At 42.9% G+C, this 18,641-nt stretch overlaps 1 protein-coding gene across 2 annotated transcripts in view; it reads right to left on the reverse strand.

Moving 5' to 3' along the window:
• reps1 (RALBP1 associated Eps domain containing 1) overlaps positions 1-18,059 on the reverse strand; it is a 30,124-nt gene extending 12,065 nt beyond the window's left edge. The window contains exons 1-7 of one of the 2 annotated variants that reach the window (XM_079526222.1): positions 17,247-18,059; positions 15,203-15,326; positions 4,215-4,435; positions 3,498-3,660; positions 2,517-2,581; positions 338-500; positions 174-237 (exon numbers count right to left, since the gene is read on the reverse strand). In XM_079526222.1, coding sequence (XP_079382348.1) covers positions 174-237; positions 338-500; positions 2,517-2,581; positions 3,498-3,660; positions 4,215-4,435; positions 15,203-15,326; positions 17,247-17,399 — 953 coding nt within the window. In that variant the 5' untranslated portion in view covers positions 17,400-18,059. Of the gene's footprint in view, positions 1-173; positions 238-337; positions 501-2,450; positions 2,582-3,497; positions 3,661-4,214; positions 4,436-15,202; positions 15,327-17,246 lie in introns of both variants that reach the window. The other variant, XM_079526221.1, reaches the window with a different exon arrangement.
• Between the last annotated feature and the right edge of the window lie 582 nt (positions 18,060-18,641).

Genomic DNA, 18,641 nt, shown 5'->3' on the forward strand with positions numbered 1-18,641 from the left:
TTTACAATCTTTATGCAGCTTGACCAGTCATACAATCTCTGACAACACAGCAGCACCGACGACAACAACATGCAAAAGAGGTAACAGTCCACACAGTGACCGTAAGCATGCATACATCGGCAGCACTGTGTAGTGACACGACAGGTCCAAAGGGTCCAACAGCGGCCGCTCACCAAATGTGTGACAGTTCTAGGATCGGTAGCTTTGATTTGGTGAAGAATTCCTTCGCTGCAGAACCTGGAATACGCAAAGCGTTGAATGAGAAAACTGTCACGCTGGTTTCAAATGTGTGTGTGTGTGTGTGAGTGAGTGAGTGAGTGCATGCGTGCTCCCTCACCAGGTATAAAGCCATTCAGGTCCGGCTGGATGGTTTTGAACTGATTGATATAATACTGCCTCTGTTCATCTGTAATCTTCCATGGATCGTCGTAGCCACTGGATTGTCGCTGGATTTCATTGGTCGTCGTCGCTGACGCCACCGTTCGTATCGTTGTGCTCTCCTACAGAAAGCCACATGGCACATTTAGAGCAAGGGGGAGGGGTATATAAGAACAGAACACACACACGTCACACACACACACACAACTCAATCCTTATCCTTGTTATTATTTTAATAATATAATAAGTCATATTATGCCTGTTCTGTCTGACTACAGCTTCAACTGAAAATATTTGAAAGGGATAGTGATATGTAATCTCTTCCGGGTGGCGCTGCAAAATATTGTGCAATGCTCACTTTATGCACCTTACAGGACCTACAGATAGCTCTTTGAGATCCGATTAGAAGGAGGAGAACACACAGTATGACACTGGGCCATGATTGCATGAGATACATTGCATGAGCCATTCACATGCCTCTCAAGTGATTCTCTCTCCAGGTAAGTGGAAGGACAGCACGGCAGAGACAGGCCGCGATAAGGGCAACACACAGAGACAGAGAGACAGTTGAGAGGGGTAGAGGGTAGGGTTGGGATTCGGAACCGGGTCCATTTCAGGAGCCGGTTCCATCGTTTTTTTTATTAACGGTTCCCCAAACGGTTCTCATCAGTCATCATTTAGCTCCGCTGTGTCTGTGCATGCATGCAAGCAGAGCCTGGGGTGACGTCACCCCACCTACATGAGTGAGTGGGGTCGGGGAGGATACGCCCACTGTTCAGTGCATTCAGCGACCGCTCACCGCCGTGGAGCGAGCGGGACAGTATGTCGAAGAGATCTCCAAAGTGTGGTTAACAGAGAGGGAAATGATTCTGAGGCTGAGCACGCAAAGTGCAATAAATGCGATGCCATAGTTCCCTGCAAAGGTTGTTGCAACTAGTACCTAGTACTAGTACCAGTTGCACGGTTGCACCACGTCCACATTGAGGAAACATCTCAAAATCAATATGCCTACACAAGTCCACAACTCACGAGATTAATCTAGGCACATCGTGTTTGAAAGCCTGCGGAAAGCCCACTCCCCGCAGCTCTACCACAGCCGGTGGGGGACGAGGATGATGCAAGGCTGGTTCACTTTCCCCAGGCTAGTAACGTTAGAAAATAAAAACTACTAACTTCTACAGAGCTTTTCATTAGGCGTATTGTACAACTATTGTTAATGGTGTTAATTTAGAACGCCAATGACTCGACGTCTTTCTGTCTGATATTTTTTAAATCACGTTAACTATAGAGCCAAATGAAAATTTGTGTGCACTTATTTTTTACAACTTATAAGCAACTCAACTGCTTTTGATTTGGCTCTAAATGAATCGCGTGACTGTTGAGAGCCCAGCCTTTAGGTGCATATACACCTCCATAGATTGATTACTTTATAAACAGTTTGCAGAAAAAAGCACAGGAACGTAGCCTACAGTTCAATACAAGGGCTGTTAAAAGGATTTTATAATCCAAGAAAGCACTATGGCTTGTTTCCATTAGGGTAACTGGTGTCCTTCATATTAAATTAATCTGAACATTAAAGACAACATTTGTCACCACAACAATATCATTATTGCAATGTGTACTGTATATTTAGAGATGAAGAATGCCAGCACTCATTGTATGTCCTTTTACATGATTTTATTTACCTCTGAGACTGAAAAACGGACGCGTTTCGGCCTGTATGGCCTTCCTCAGCGTTTTACTGTATATTTAACATACAGTACTAATTGCAACAATGGTATTGTTGTGGTGGCTAGCTGGTGATGAAGTTTAAATAATAGTGCCACCTCATAATTGTAAAGTGTATTTTCAATAATTGAATTTGTGTTTATTATGTACTTGGTTAGGTTAGTTATAATATAAGCATAATCTATGTCAGAAAAAAGGGGAAAAAAATATATTAGGAACCGTTAAGGGAACCGTTAGGAACCGGAACCGTTAAGAGGGATCCGGTAAGGATCCGGAACCGTTAAAATCCTAACGAATCCCAACCCTAGTAGAGGGCTGCCGCAGATGGTGTAATGCTATGCTACCTGGACTGACGATGGATGCATGGTTGGGAGTGTGCTGGATGGGGGGGTGTCCGCTGTGAAACTGACCCAGCTCTCCTGAACCGGAAGAGGGGGCGAATGGGCCGACCACATTCCATCACCAGGCACTGGTCCTGCACAGAATATCAAGTAAACATATTGTACTTCAACATTGAATTTGTGTGTATGTATTACAGCAATAGCTCAGAACCTCTGCCTGATGACCAAAAGCCTAATGGGAACACCCATTTAGATCTTATTCTTCCAATTCGATCCCTGTTCCTCCTGGCTTTGTGTCATTGAGCAAGACACTTCCCCTATCTGCTCCTGATGAGCCTTGCCTTGGTTGCCTCTGTCGTCGTTTGAGCAGGAGTAGCAAAATTACCTTCTCATCTAAATTTAAGGGCACCGCTAACTCAACGTATGAGTAGTACGGCTTGGGTGCGGTATGTTGTAAGTAGTGGGAGCTGGTGGTGGGGGTCTAGCCAGTGCATTGTAACAGGTACGTTGTAAGTAGTGGGAGCTGGTGGTGAGGGTCTAGCCAGTGCATTGTAACAGGGGCAGACACTGACAATAAGGTACGTTGTAAGTAGTGGGAGCTGGTGGTGGGGGTCTAGCCAGTGCATTGTAACAGGTACGTTGTAAGTAGTGGGAGCTGGTGGTGAGGGTCTAGCCAGTGCATTGTAACAGGGGCAGACACTGACAATAAGGTACGTTGTAAGTAGTGGGAGCTGGTGGTGGGGGTCTAGCCAGTGCATTGTAACGGGGGCAGACACTGACAATAAGGTACGTTGTAAGTAGTGGGAGCTGGTGGTGGGGGTCTAGCCAGTGCATTGTAACAGGGACAGGGTGCGGTACGTTGTAAGTAGTGGGAGCTGGTGGTGGGGGTCTAGCCAGTGCATTGTAACAGGGACAGACACTGACAATAAGCCTCTCCCGAACTACTACAACACTTGTGGACAGACACGATTTTGCCAAACTATTTTACTGTCCTTTTTTGAAAGCAGGTACTGTATTTGTATGTACGTGTACAGGTGTAGGTGTTTGTACCAGTTTGAGTTTCTCTGAAATGCGTCCACACTGCTCCGCTGGCGGTAAGCACCGGCTGTCTGTCTGCGTTGCCGCCACTGGCCTGCCTCTTGTGTTTCCTCCAGGAGTGAGGCGAGGTGGGAGGAGAATGGTGAGGAGACACGACTGGAGACGTGGAGTCAGGCTGAAGGCAACAACACATACACCAACACAAGTCAGAAACTACATGCACAGCCCTGTGCAAAGCACAGGCAATTTGCCAATGTGGGATTAATAAAGCACATTTTTGGCCTATGTAAATATCTTAATAAAGCACATTTTTGGCCTATGTAAATTATCTTAATCTCACATTTCTAATGAGTACAGTGAGGCTCATAAGACCATAAGAAAACCAATACCTGGGAATAGGAGGAAAAGGTCAAATGACATGCAAAAAGCCTTGCTGCTTCCAGCCAACATCTGACAGTTATATAGCAGCAGGAAAGTTAAAGAGGAAACGTATGCTACTAGTAAAGATCACACACATTTCAGTATTTGAACGTCACTCTCCAATAACAGCCTCCTCTGTTCTCACTGAAAATAGACAACTAGGCTATTGATAAAGGGTGTGTATATATATATATATATATGTTAGAATTTCTCTAAATTAACATTTCTCAACCAGTGGATTGTGTTCCAAAAATGGGCTGCCATCAAACCACACTAGAATGATAGCCTTGTGACAACTGGATGGCTGACCTGTGACTCAATGGTAGGTGCCATGGGCTGGATGACCTCGTGAACAGGAACTGCAGAGGATGTGGGTGGAGGTCTGGTCTGGGGGACCCTGGCAGGAGGCCTGGGGATGACCTCAGAGGTCGAGTAGAGCCCCTGTCTGTCCGCGTCCTGGTACAGAGCGGCGTGGCGTGCCTCCGCCTCGTTCTTTCCCACCACAAACCTGGGCAGTGGCAGGTCTTTGACTACAGGAGGGAAACCAGACATGGGATTATAGTATAGACATCTTGGCGTTTTTCAGACATGTCACAGATTTTTGCAGACTGCCATGTTGGCAGTAAAGGCAAAAGAAAAGAAGAAAAAAAAACACACTGATGATAATGAGGGATCATCAATTGCAAGTAGAGCCCGGCCGATGTCAGATGTTTTGGTCCAATGCCGATACCGATTTTGGAGAGACCTACACCACCACGCCGAATCGCCGATACGATGCCGAATAATCAGTAATCAATTAAAATGATACATTATACATGCAAACTTCTAAACTTAAATGATCTATATGTATGTATGTATGTATGTATGTATGTATGTGTGTGTGTGTGTGTAAATGAACAATAGAATACAACATTGAGAACAAATGTTTTGGCCATAAGGCTTTTGTTTCAAAATGAAATGCACCCCGACTCTGAAGTCATACAGCATTGAATGTAAACATATGCAATATATGTGCAATAGAGACCAGCGGGTGGCGGATTTAGCCGCGGTTGCCGCGGGTGAACCGCAGTTTAGGGTGGATTAGGGTCAATTCAATATATTATAAATTAATATTGGATAAACCGCGGGTGAAATAATGCGGGAAATAAATGAATGGCATCTATCTATATGCTTATTATAGCTTTTAAAACGCACACAATCTCGGTGTGCGTGCTTTAGTAGTAGTATTTTAATTTAATCATTTTCCATGATCTGGCACAAATTAGCCGCCTATGAAGTTGGGTCCTGTTGCACAACAACAACAACAACACAGTGGTCTCCTACAGCCTACAGGCAGCTACGCTAAAGTTGCTAACATGCAGCTAGTGAGTCTGAGAGAAACTTAAAACTAAGTAAAACAGAAGGGAGGAATATATGTTCGGCGTGGGACTGGGAGTGATTAAGTTCTTTACCCTGCCGCCGATGACCGCTGGATATGCTGTATGAAAATACGTCGCGAAAACGTGGACGACGCGTTACCATGGAAATGGATATATACAACCACTACGTAACATTGGTGAACTGTCGAGAGAGTGGTGAGTGACATTGTTTGTACAAGTAGTATAAATAGCCGATCTACAAGCTCACAAGTTGTCACAACGCGTCGCAGCGTCGCGTTGTGAGCTTGTAGATTGGCGGCGCTTCCCTGCGCAGCGGATTGCGGGTGGTGCGGATTAATAAATTGGATTAATTAAAAAATTGCGGTCGGATAACGGGCGGATTATAATTATGCACACGCGGATTCGGGTGACAAAAAAGCTCATCCGCTGTTCTCTAATGTGCAATATCATAATATATTATTACTTTTCATAAAAAATAAAATAATCTGTATTCTGTAAACTTGCAGTATGTCTGACTGCATTCTCATCCAACTCAGCAGCATTGAACATTTGTTCGTTTTAATTTTAATGAATTGAAAAGTAAAACCCTTTAGCAGTTTGGCAGCTGGGGCACCATATCAACAGTTCTCCACTTACTAAGCTGCATTACAAGAAAATAATTAAGTTTAATGAAAAAACAAAACAACATGTTGCCGTTTGCCAGCTTAGGTCAACTATTCTTTTTCAAGTAAATTACTACTAGTACTGCCACTCAAGCAGTGGCAGATGAGATAATACAGGAAACCGAGCTTTTCAGCATTGTGATACACTACACAAATGCACCTTGCAATAATACATTACAGTAATTTATTTGACACAATGGCATTATTTATTCTGTATTTTGGTATCTTGGTAATAGGAATGAGGCCGGGGATAGGTAATGTGTGCAACAAGTGAATAGCAAAACGTGTTTGTGACATAAAATAACGAAGTGCTTGCTGGATAATATGAGTCTCGTAATTTGGGGGTTATGCTGTGTTTTGTCTAGTTTATGCATTTGTCGTTGAACAAAATGTCGGGGTTTTAGCTGAATAAACAAACTACTGAAGTTTGTACCATGTTGGTGTCAGGCATGGGACTAGCCCCTTTTGGGACCCTCGGTTACCTTTTCTGAAAGTTATTCCACTCTCCATTTACCTACTGTCCGTTCATGGAGACCCGCTTGAGTGTTGGTGAGATGTTTCAAAGATGCATACAGCAGCAGTAGGAGACAGCGGAAATGTGTGCGAAGCGGCGTTGCCGTTAAGTATTTTTAATCTTTTTTGGAAGTTTTGGCTTCTCTGAAATTCTCTCTTCCTCACTTCCCATGTCCCGCCTCCCGCACCGCGACTGGCTAGCTGCACGTCCTAGTTACTGCCTCCGATTGGTCGACCGCGTACATGCAGGATGTTTTTAATGCTGTTGTGTCTTGGGAGGCGGGACATGGGAAGTGAGGAAGAGAGAATTTCAGAGAAGCCAAAACTTCCAAAAAAGATTTAAAATACTTAACGGCAACGCCGATTAACGCCGCTTCGCACACGTTTCCGCTGTCTCCTACTGCTGCTGTATGCATCTTTGAAACATCTCACCAACACTCAAGCAACCGCGCGGGTCTCCGTGAACAGACAGAGTACGTAAAGCTGCGTCCTATGGAGAGTGGAATAACTTTGGAGGGACCCTAGGGTACTGCCCTACTAACCGAGGGTCCCGAAAGGGGCTAGCGTGGGACCTCCTCCACCCAGATTAAGCACACAGCGTGGGGAATTAACGTCTCATACAAACCTTGATTATTGTTCTTAGTTAATATCTATTTATTTGGCGTTATACAAGTAGCCTAGACGATTAAGGTAGTGTGCTCACGCTCTGATAAACCCACATTAAGAACAAGAAGTCAAGAACACACACATCACACTAAAGTACTTAGTTGTAGTTGTACATCAGCAGCACTCTACTCGCAGCGCGACGCATTGTGAGCTTGTAGATCGGCTATCGTGGACTCGCGCTGCATGATAAAAACCAAACCCACAATAAGAACATTTACATTATCTGCACTGTACAAAACAAACTGGCTTGTTTAGTGTGGTAATTCTCCTGCGGTATTTAAATTGTGACTGCTTGTTAGGAACTTGGAAGTTTGTTGCGGAGCTCAGCTCTGCTGTCAGAGCCAGAACGGCACTCGGTGTGTGTGTGTGTGTGTGTGTGTGTGTGTGTGCGCGCGCGCGCACGCACGCACGCACGCACGCACGCACGCACGCACGCACAGCTGCGGACCACAATAATTAGGAGAGAGAGGACGAGAGTAAGGTGCGCACGGAGAGACATAGGAAGAAGATCTGTTTGATTAAGAGAATGTGCACGTTGTTTGTTAAAAGTCTTTACCAGATTTGAGTGTGCTAACTGTGCTTGTGTGTGTGCGTGCGTGTGTGTGTATGGGGGGGGGGGGGGGTGTTGGTTGTTGTCACGTCACTATGGAGCGGACAGCGGAGCATGCTGCTGCGCTGCATGTCAAACATTTTTAAACTGTGGCCACGAGACCATTTTTCACAGAAAAGACTAGAACACAAACCTCTCCTCGGCATTAACTACTAATGTTGGTGCTTCCCAGGGGTGTGTAAGCTCAGCTGTGCTTTTACCCTTTATACTGACAGCTGTCGTACTGAGGAATGTCTGTCTTAATGTCGCACTGACACACCAGACCAATACATACTAAAATACTCAGATGATACAATACTCAGATGATACAGTTTTGATTTCTCTCCTAGATAGTTCCAGTGATCCTGGACTGCACCAACACAGAGTAAATAAGGTGGTTGAATGGAGTGATAACAACACTCTCATCATTAACACAAAAAAAGACAGAAGAGATCGTTTTTGGTACACCAGAGATACACAGATCCCCCATTACTATTCATGGTGAACAGATTAACCAGGTATGTTCGTACAAATACCTAGGAGTAGTAATAGACCATCTGTTGTCATGGAAAGATCAGATTGATTCAGTGTGTAAGCAAACAAAGCAAAGAATCTACTTCCTTTGCCGTCTAAGATCCTTCTGGTGGTAATAGCTTTCCTCGAGATATCTCGTGGATGGCTTGGATTGGGTTAACTTTGTTAGGGAAAAGTAAAAATTACATTAAGTAATGAGTTGCTTACAGTAATTTGTGAAAGGTGGACTCGTCCACACACCACATCAGTGTGTGTGTGTGTGTGTGTGTGTGTGTGTGTGTGTGTGTGTGTGTGTGTGTGTGTGTGTGTGTGTGTATGTGTACAAGTGTGTGTGTGAGTGAATAGAATTTATTCTAATTTTTTTTTATGACGAGTATAGGTGAAGTAGGTACAAGGTCTTTGCTTTTGCGACAGTAGGTCTCCTACAGTAAGTTAGTCCTATATGGAAAGTCTCTATATACAATGCAGAAAGAGGTACAGTTCATAATGATAATATTAAAGAATATACAAATTGCACAGAAACTGAGATAAGAACAACTAAAGAACCAGGCAGACAAACGCAATGTGGAAGGCTAGGGGGATAGATAAATGTGGAAGGCTAGGGGGATAGATAAATGTGGAAGGCTAGGGGGATAGATAAATGTGGAAGGCTAGGGGGATAGATAAATGTGGAAGGCTAGGGGGATAGATAAATGTGGAAGGCTAGGGGGATAGATAAATGTGGAAGGCTAGGGGGATAGATAAATGTGGAAGGCTAGGGGGATAGATAAATGTGGAAGGCTAGGGGGATAGATAAATGTGGAAGGCTAGGGGGATAGATAAATGTGGAAGGCTAGGGGGATAGATAAATGTGGAAGGCTAGGGGGATAGATAAATGTGCTCAGAGAGCACTGTAGTGCACCGTCTGGGGTGCTCTGTCTGGTCATTCGGAAATTCAGAGTGGTCAGAGATGATGGACCCTTCAAGTGAAAGGTTTGGTTGCTCGAGCTTAATGTTAATTTTAATTCATTTAAAAATGAGTAGTTAATGAGTATCGAGTATCTACTCTTACTACTCCCTTGGCCATTTCTAAATTAACAGATCAAAACACTATGATGTCAAAACCACTGTGCTCTGAAATCGGAGAGAGATGAAGAGGGAGAAACGTTTGTGCCAGTACTTGGAGAGGTCCTCTTCATCAGATGATAGATTTACATTAAGATACTTTGTCTTACTTCCATGCAGGACAGTGTACTGCACTGAAAACAGCTGATCTAGTAGCCCAAGGAAATCAATCTTCCTAACTAAACCTTTCAAATCGGACCCATGGTGACGCTATAACAGCCCGCTTTACATTGGCTATAATTCTTGAACTGTACACGCTTCCTCACACAATTGCGTGTATCAAAGAAAAAAGATTGATTGTGCTGCAAGCTGCTTCCACGGGCCATTATAATTACAGCTACTCAGAAGCATATGACCTGCACGAGTGATGTACATCCAAGTGCCAGCAAAATTCATACTTTAATCTGTCATCTGTGACTCTATAAAGCATATATTAGCAAAATGACTAAAATGTAGTATATCTACATACAAGGTAGAAGCACAACTTATACATACAGTAAATACTAAATAGCTGAAATAATGAGTATGTTTAAAATGTACATTCTCAGTTGACTTGGGTTTTTGTGTAATTTTCTGTATCAGGAATGATTTGGGGGATCTGAAGTTGTGAATGCTATTTCTAGTTTGCAGATTGGATTTGTTGCTTATGGTAGGGGTAGCCAGTTAATTAAGGGAGAATAAAAGAAACCCCATCTGTCCTGGAAGGTGGGTAGTAACTAGCGAGATGGCTTGGAGTGCATCTTAGTACGGTAACTGCAATATGCCCTGGCAGTGATGATTTGGCAGGCACATTTCTTCTGAACAGGTTACCATGCCACATAATCAGTATACTTTATACGCGTTAATCTATTTTGCGTCCGAGCATAGACATGGTAACGCCCCGCATGCCTCCGATTGGCCTACCGACACTGCCCGTCTCGACTGTCCTCTCGACTCCTCTGAGGTGGATATATCTATGCTGGATAGTCTGATGCGAGGTTACTGTGGTGGGAAATAATACAAGTACGGTATGATACAAGAGAACTGTAACTTGTAACTTTTATTTTTGTAGAAGAGGCAAACTAATATTGTTTATGCCGTTTGCTTTGATGGAATAATTGATTGAACATGTACGCCGTAATATGATTTGATTTGGTGTGTTGAAAATGAAGTGTTTGTGTTGATTATTGTGTAATTTATTTGTATGTGTAAAGTTGAAACATTATCGTACTGTAAAAAGGTATTTTTCCTTCATATTCCTTTCGTATAATAGTATTCGTTTACTATAAAAATTACATTAATACATGATAATCAACATTAACACTATTTAGAACACACCCAAATCAAATCATAGTACAACGTAAGTGTTCAACCAAAGCAAACAATATTAGTTTGCCTTTTCTAGCGCATGCCAAGCTGTCATTCTCTTGTATTATTTCTCACCACAGAGTAACCTCGCGTCTCGGAGGACAGTCAAGAGCGGCAGTGTCGGTAGGCCAATCAGAGGCAGGCGGGGTGTTACCATGTCTATGCTCGGACGCAAAATAGATTCACACGCTTTATACTGTTGCCAGAACTGAGTTTGTCATCCCAGGACTTCCCAACAGCTTTGGATTTTGATGTTGGCTTATTTGACCATGGCAGTCTGACTTTCACAGCATCACACATGGCAGCCAATTCCTCTTTCCTGACAGGAATTGGGACTGGTGGATTTCTCCTGAATGTCACGGTGATGGTGTCAGATCAGTGGTTCCCAAACTCTTTAGCCCGCCGTGACCCAAAAGACAACTTTTATGTCTCCCCAGGACTAGTGGAAATAGCAGATCTACAAGCTCACATTGTAAAGCTTGCAGATCGGCTATTTTCACTACTTTCCTAATTTATGGAATTTTAGATTTCTTTGATTTATTTATGAAATTACTGGGGGGGGAAATCCTTTAATTTGTTTTAAAAAACGGTTTGAAAATGTTTGGAAATATTAAAAACAAAATGTACTGTAAGAAACAAAAAACAAGTTAGATGAGTGTACTTTTTTTTTACCAGTTTTAAGGACCAATTTGAGGACCCTACGATGATTGTCACAATACATGGGAGAGATGTTACTTTATCAGTGTAATACACACTGACAATGTGTTTTAATTATCCACCTTATTTACAACAGTTTCATAGTGCATTATATAAGGAAAAGCGGTGCAGCACAGCAGCAGTAGTGTGTAGTGAAGTAGAGCCCGACCAATGGCATATCTTTTGATCCGATGCCAATCTCAATTTGAGAGTTCTAGACCACAGATTATTGATGTTTTGTCCTATACTTGTCAAAATGTACATGTTAACAAATTAATAAATAAAATAAACCCAACTAACTTCTTGATAGAAAACAATTAGATGCAAAAGGTTTTCAAAAAGTGACGTGTTGTGATCCACTATTTGATAAAACATCAGGACACACCAGCTGAATAATTGCCGATACCCCTTTCCAAAAACACAAATAATGGCTGACATAACGGCCAAACTGATAGTCTAGTCAGTGTCAAGTAGCCTAGTGGAGAGGTGCCACGCCATAGGTCTGATCTCCAGGATCACTCACTCAGAGAGAGAAGACAAGGTGTCACACTGACAGAAATGACAGATGGAGAAAGAGTGGCAGCGGTGGCCGAACGGATAGCGGCGCGGTCTAGATACCGGAAGGTTCCCAGTTCGAATCAGCCGTCCGACACGTTAAAATTACCACCGCTGAAATGCCCTTGAACAAGGCATCAACCACTACGATGAAATGTGTTCTATGAGCAGGGCCTGGCTGGAAACAAGTTCTTGAGCTTAGCCCAGATACCCTGGGTAAATATAGATTTCATTTCATTTCATTTCATTTCATTTCATTTCATTTCATGCTTCAGGGGTCAGGCAGGACGGACAAGCTTTCACAGAAATCCTGGAATGGGAACTGACTTTGGCCATTTATCTGGAAGGTCTTTCTGAAAGGCATCAAACCATCCTACAACAACAATGGTACCTGCTGTACAAGAATAGACAATTCACTTGACTGCCACTAACCCATACAGTAACACGACTACAGTAACTGTATGTATGATAAGTGTCATCAGGTAATAAAAGAATCACACTTGAATGAAGCGAGGGGTGCTCTCATCATCACATTCCATGCTCAGCCAATCAAATCATCACATTCCGCGGGGGGGAATGCTAAACAAAAGTGCCTACTCAACTCTTCATTTTATACTGTTTTAACTAATTTAGGCGGATTCTAAAAACGCCTTCTAAATCCTGACCTAAGTTTTCTGAAAAACTTAAAATATTTATTCAAAATTACAAAAACAATATGTTGATATATACTGTACATAGCAACAACAACCCCAAACAGGGTTCCCCCCAGATATGTCAACTTTTACTCTGAAAGCTATATTAAATGGAGGTAAAGTCACCAACGTCATTTTCGCTATCACGCAATTCCAGACGGCAGATTCGTCGCACCATGGGAGCCAAACTGCACCCGGAAGTTCGGCAGAATGCACTGGTGTCAATGAGAGCTTAGTGAGAGCTCAGTGACCTGCTCATGAACAAACACTATTTCTGAATGACTGAGATCTTTTGTAAAGCAATCGCTTCTGGCAAATAACAGAAGAATGTAACACATTATTGTCTGCTGTGTTGCGTTTCGATGTGTACACTGTAATTTTATAGAGGTATCTAAAGAGCAAAAAGTACGTTTCTGATACCCCCGGAACAGAAACGATACCTGCTGCCATTTAAATCCTCAAATAAAATGATCGAAAATAAGTGATTAGAAAACAACCTGTGATATGTCTTCTTTTATATGTCTGAACCGATTATATGACACAGGTCTCAATGGTTCATAAATAATGTTTGTTATGAGCTGGCCAAGCTTGCTCCATTCACTGCTTTGTATTCATGTAACTTCCGGTGCGCAGCACTGTCACGTGACCATGTCACTTCCTTCTCTAATCTTCCTTGCCGTAAACAAGGAAGTGAACGGCAGCGTGCATGCACGAAACAGCAAGGAGTATGGTGCAGAAGGAGAGGCCAACCCCAAAAAAGGGGGAAAAAATCTGAATTAAAATGTTTTGTTTGATATCAATGAAAAGGCGCTATGATGTGTGTACACGTCCACTGGATCCATCAGTTGTATTTCATATGACATTTCCACAGTCCTACGGTCTGAATGTGTTAAATTCCTATCAACACATTTGACCTTTTAAAAGAATACCACTATAATCACATAATTTAAGAGTGGCAATGACACTAAGACTGTTTGATCAGAAACTCTCACCACCCAACAGATTAGTTTCCGTGGTTCAAAACAAAAGCAGGGTTTTATAGGCTGTGCCTAAATTGGTGTGAGGAAGTGCTTCCTTTTTGACACTTTTTTTGTGGATGTTCTGCAGTGCGCTCAGTGTTTCAGAATACACAAACACCTTTGTGTAATATGATTATATGCGCCTACGACATCTTCCCCTTAGGTTTAAATGCTTTAACAAAATCAACACCAAAAGTAAACAATAAAACAGTTAGGGCCTGATGGGAGCACAAACTTTTCCAATGTCTCAAACTGTCAACCACCTAATATCAGAAAAATTAGGCTATCAAATGGGAGGAAATAATAAAGGGTGGTCTATGCTAGTTGCAAGGCGGTGTGAGGTGTCATACACTGAAAATAGAAAATCTACATGTTCACAATGTGTCGCAATGTGAGGCATTGTGACTTCGCTACTTTGGGTGCGTGACCAAGTATAATGGGCCCTTAAGCCAAAATAGCACTCAAATAACATGTGCGTGCTTCAGAGGGTGTCTGACAATTTCAGTGAAGTACAATGTCACGTCGTTCAACTACTTACAAAACCATGTGATTCACAGGCCTGAAACATGTCCATACTGTATCTGGTTACTGTAACTGCATAGCTCGTTCTCCTCAAAATGTGCAAAACCTGAAGCCATTAATTGCCACTCCATTGCTTGTATGAAGCATTTTGATTCTGCAGAGGCTGGTGCAGAAAACTCTGAAAATAAGGACATATCTGAGACTTTGTATTAAGCAGAAGATTCCAGTAGATAAACAAGTAATGTGTGCGTTCAATATGTAGGAAGCCCTTTTGACCCGTTGCATTTTTGTGCAGTAAGGGCTTCTGACAGGACAGAAGAACAGGATAGAAAGACTTATGAAGTAGTTCTGCAGGCTTGATTGATAAAATGATATATCACAGGATGATTATGAGTTTATGATGATCTCTCCTCATGTAATCACTGATTATGTTACACTGCTAATTGTGCATTCATAGCACACGTTTCTGTTTAGTTTCATCCCAATCATGGATTTGGATCGCCGCCTCCTCCTGTGGCCATGAGGTGCTGAATGAATCTCTTGTGTTGTTGAGCAGTGGGTTGCAGTTTTACATCTTTACAAATGTGTCTTATCATATGCTGTGACTTAATGGTACGTTGAATATAGCGAAAATAGAAAAAATCTAAAAGCTTGGACAGAAATACAGATCTGCTACTTTTACCAAATGTTCACATATTTTCCGCAAATGTTTGCTTATTACGCCCTGAATAGTGATGCATAGAGTCTATGCATCACTATTCTGGGCGTAATAAGCAAACATTGTCAGTCAGTCAAGCTACATGAACCATAATGCTATGGTCTATGCCATAGACCATAGCATTATGGTTCATTCATGTAGCTTGACTGACATTTTCATGTTGTGTAATGTACTGTATGCAACTCTATTGTGCTACTCGGTGGCGGTGGTCATATTTTCATCATTAAATGGCACTGTGTTAGTCTTTTTTAAGTTATAAATAAACAACAATAACAAGCCTATTACTGAGGTCAACACTTACCTGAGTTGAGGCTTTCCACCCTGAGGGGCAGTCCAGACTGGGCAACGGCAATTAGTTTCAATGCAATATAGAACTGGCTCCTCCCAAAGTGACCCAGCCGAGTGGCACCACACAGCTCTGTGATCTGAACACAACCAAGGGGCAATGTTTAATGGCATTGAACTCATCAGGAACCACATTTTTTCTAATTCTAATGTTCCATTAGTAGATGTTGGACCAGGAAAAGAATACGGACACTCTGACTGTTAATAGAATAAACAAAGAACAGAGAAGAATTGAATCAAGCAGAGTAGTATGCACCATTTACCATCTTGATTTATATTGTATATACTGGTAGGTCAAACAGTGGGGTCACAAGTTCTGGGTCCTCAAAGTCATCATCAAACAGGTGCCAAATGTCTAAACTGGGAAAGCTAACCATAACGTTTTTTTAAAGACTAAGCAGGGGTAAACAGAAACTATGAAGTTTGAACACTGCATCTATAATATCATGAACATATAGACACTCCAGTCCACACGAAAATTGTATGCATGCAAAGTAACCATGAACTGATCTGTCACATGAATTAATTCAAATTACAATCTGAGTGCAATATGTAACCAGTTTTGCTCATTAAGCCAGACTAGATAAATCTGGCCTCACTAATTGTGTCACACTTGACCTCATGTTGTGTAAGCTCTATGCAATGTGTATGTATGCGCACACACACACACACACACACACACACACACACACACACACACACACACACACACACACACACACACACACACACACACACACACACACACACACACACACACACACACACACACACACACACACACACACACACACACACACACACACACACACAATTAGGTTACATTATATGGTCCAACCAGATACTGCTGCACATGCTTAACACACAGAGGGAAAAAAAGTTAGCACATTGATGACATACTATTACTTGACACTACTAGACACACACACACACACACACAATGCATTGCCTACTAATAATGAGACAGCTGCCCCTATGGTCAGTAATACTGACTCAGTATGTGGACACCAGACAGATCACTAGAAATAAATGTAACATTAAAAACCACAGTGCCTGGTAGATGTGGGTGAATGGAAAGATTTTCTGCTGATCCAATACTTAATTTCAAGTCTTTGCGGACACATAACTGTGTGTGTGTGTGTGTGTGTGTGTGTGTGTGTGTGTGTGTGTGTGTGTGTGTGTGGCCAGCAGTGATTCGCCTACAGTTTGGGAGTTAAAGATTACAACAGCTCTTCACTGTTCCACACAGCTCCCCTTGTTGACCTTGAAAAGGATGCTGACTCACAAACAGCAAATATTGGCCAGCTAAGGCCAGGAGTCACGAGAATGGGTTGCTAGTGCTACAGTTGGTCTACTCTGGTTGCACACACCTCATAAGGAAAAGACTGGACCTGTGACCAGGAGAACGATAGAATAATTTGTGGCATTACTACAAAACCATGTACTTAAACAAGGTTAGAAGCATAATAGAGTTTTACCAGTGATGTCTGAGTTTGACCAGTACAGTATGATAACTGGATTTATCTTGACAAGAAACTGGTTTGTGGCTCTGTCTGAATGGTAGTGGTACACAACCCCACTGGACTGGACACTAAAGAGTGGGCAGGGAGAAGTAGTGGGGTGACATTAGGAATGTCCCGTTATGTCTAGAGCCTACTACCTGGACTAGAGCCACACATGATCCCCAAGTGCCATTAAATGTGTGACACTTATGACACCTTGTTGAGGTGTCAGTTTTAAAAATTAAACCAAACCTTCAACAAAAAGGTGGCTTTGGGTAAGCTAGCACTAGCCACAAGAAGGTGTGTCTGTCTTGCTACGCCACATAGCTAACCATGAACATACATGGTAGTAAGCACAACTGTATGGCTGGCTGGCGTTCTGACAGCCCAGCGTGTCTGGAAAATATTCCAGTGCAGCCTGTTCTACTGGGTTTGTTCTCACTAGTATTCTCTCAGTCAGTGTCACAGTTTATATGTAAGTTGCTACTGTTAGCTCACCTGCAGGACAACTTCGCTGGGTAACTGGGCCGCCCGGAAAAGGTCAAGAACTCTCCCGTTAGAAGCCACTTTCTTGGTGTTGTCCGTGTCGCAGTAGATGAACAGGTCCGAGTAGTACTTCTGTTCCACGTCGCTCAACGTTAGACTTTCCATCGTAGCACCCCCGATCAGACCCGGACTGGTGCGATTTATCGATCAGCTCTCCTTGGTCACAGTGCGCTGGGGCTGGATCCAAATATGGGCGAGACTTCAGGATCCCAAACTCAGCTGGTGTGAACCAAACCAGCTAACGTCAATGTGTGTTAGCGTGTGCCACTGCCCCGTCTGTGGAGTTTTCTTCTCCGGGTTTAGGATAAGAGACCCTCGCAATATCTGCACGTTTACGCGGAGGCCTGGACGTTATACGCTTCCATGCAGTTAAATAATGACTTAACTTGTGCAGCCAACAGCTGGCTAGTACAGTGCAGCTAGCTAGTAGCTAGCTTGAATCAAAGTCAGCGGTGCTGGCTAACAAGCAAGTCCCCCAAAGTGCGTCCGTCTTTCCTCAGCCCCGGACGTGTAGTAAACCGCTAAACCTCACCCGATATTACAACTACTTGTTCGTGTTCCGTTGCGGAACTGCGTTTCTGCGACTCACTGGAAACCAATTCCCCGACAGCACCGTTTTAGAAGTAAAGTTTCAGGGTGTTTAGGTTCCTTCTTCTTCCAGCAGTCAGAGCCGCCATTCCTCTGTCTACATTTCCTACCATTAGGATTCCTATGGCCCGTGACGTCACAGTGCAGACTGCTCGAGGAGTTTGCGGGCGCGTTCGGAAATAGCGCACTGAGCGCACTGTGCAATGCAAACTAATAGGTGAGTGCGCTCCGGTGCGGTATTTCCGAACGCGCCCGCAGCATCAGCGCCGTTTATATGAGAGAGTAGTGACAACTCCGTTCACTTCACGGGGCCAGTCCAATGGCGGCTCTTCTACATAGACTTCTATTGCGAAGAGCATGGCAAAGAGTGAGTTAAATAATAATAATAAGTCCGGGACCGAAAGTTGACAGAAACAGAACGCAATGGACTTAAGCAACAGACCAGCTTTAATGATCTTAAATCCCTTTATTTTATATTGGTTTTTAGTAGTTCAAGTAGTACAAGTAGTACAACATAAACATTACAGATACTTTAGTTGTTTACTGTACAATACTTTAAAACAGTTGTCATGTTGCACACATGCCTAAAATTGCTGATATTTGCGCCGCCCTCGTTGAAAACAATGTATTTCAAACTCCAGCTTGTCACACTCCAGGGCTGCATGAACAGCACTCGAGCGCTGTTTTTTGCCCCCTCAATGACGCCACTCTCCTCCTAGTCTACAGTACCACTCTGGTTTGCACCAAGTGAACTACACA

The sequence above is a fragment of the Electrona antarctica genome (assembly GCF_951216825.1).
Source record: "Electrona antarctica genome assembly, chromosome: 17".
In the NCBI taxonomy this organism is placed as follows: Eukaryota; Metazoa; Chordata; class Actinopteri; order Myctophiformes; family Myctophidae; genus Electrona; species Electrona antarctica.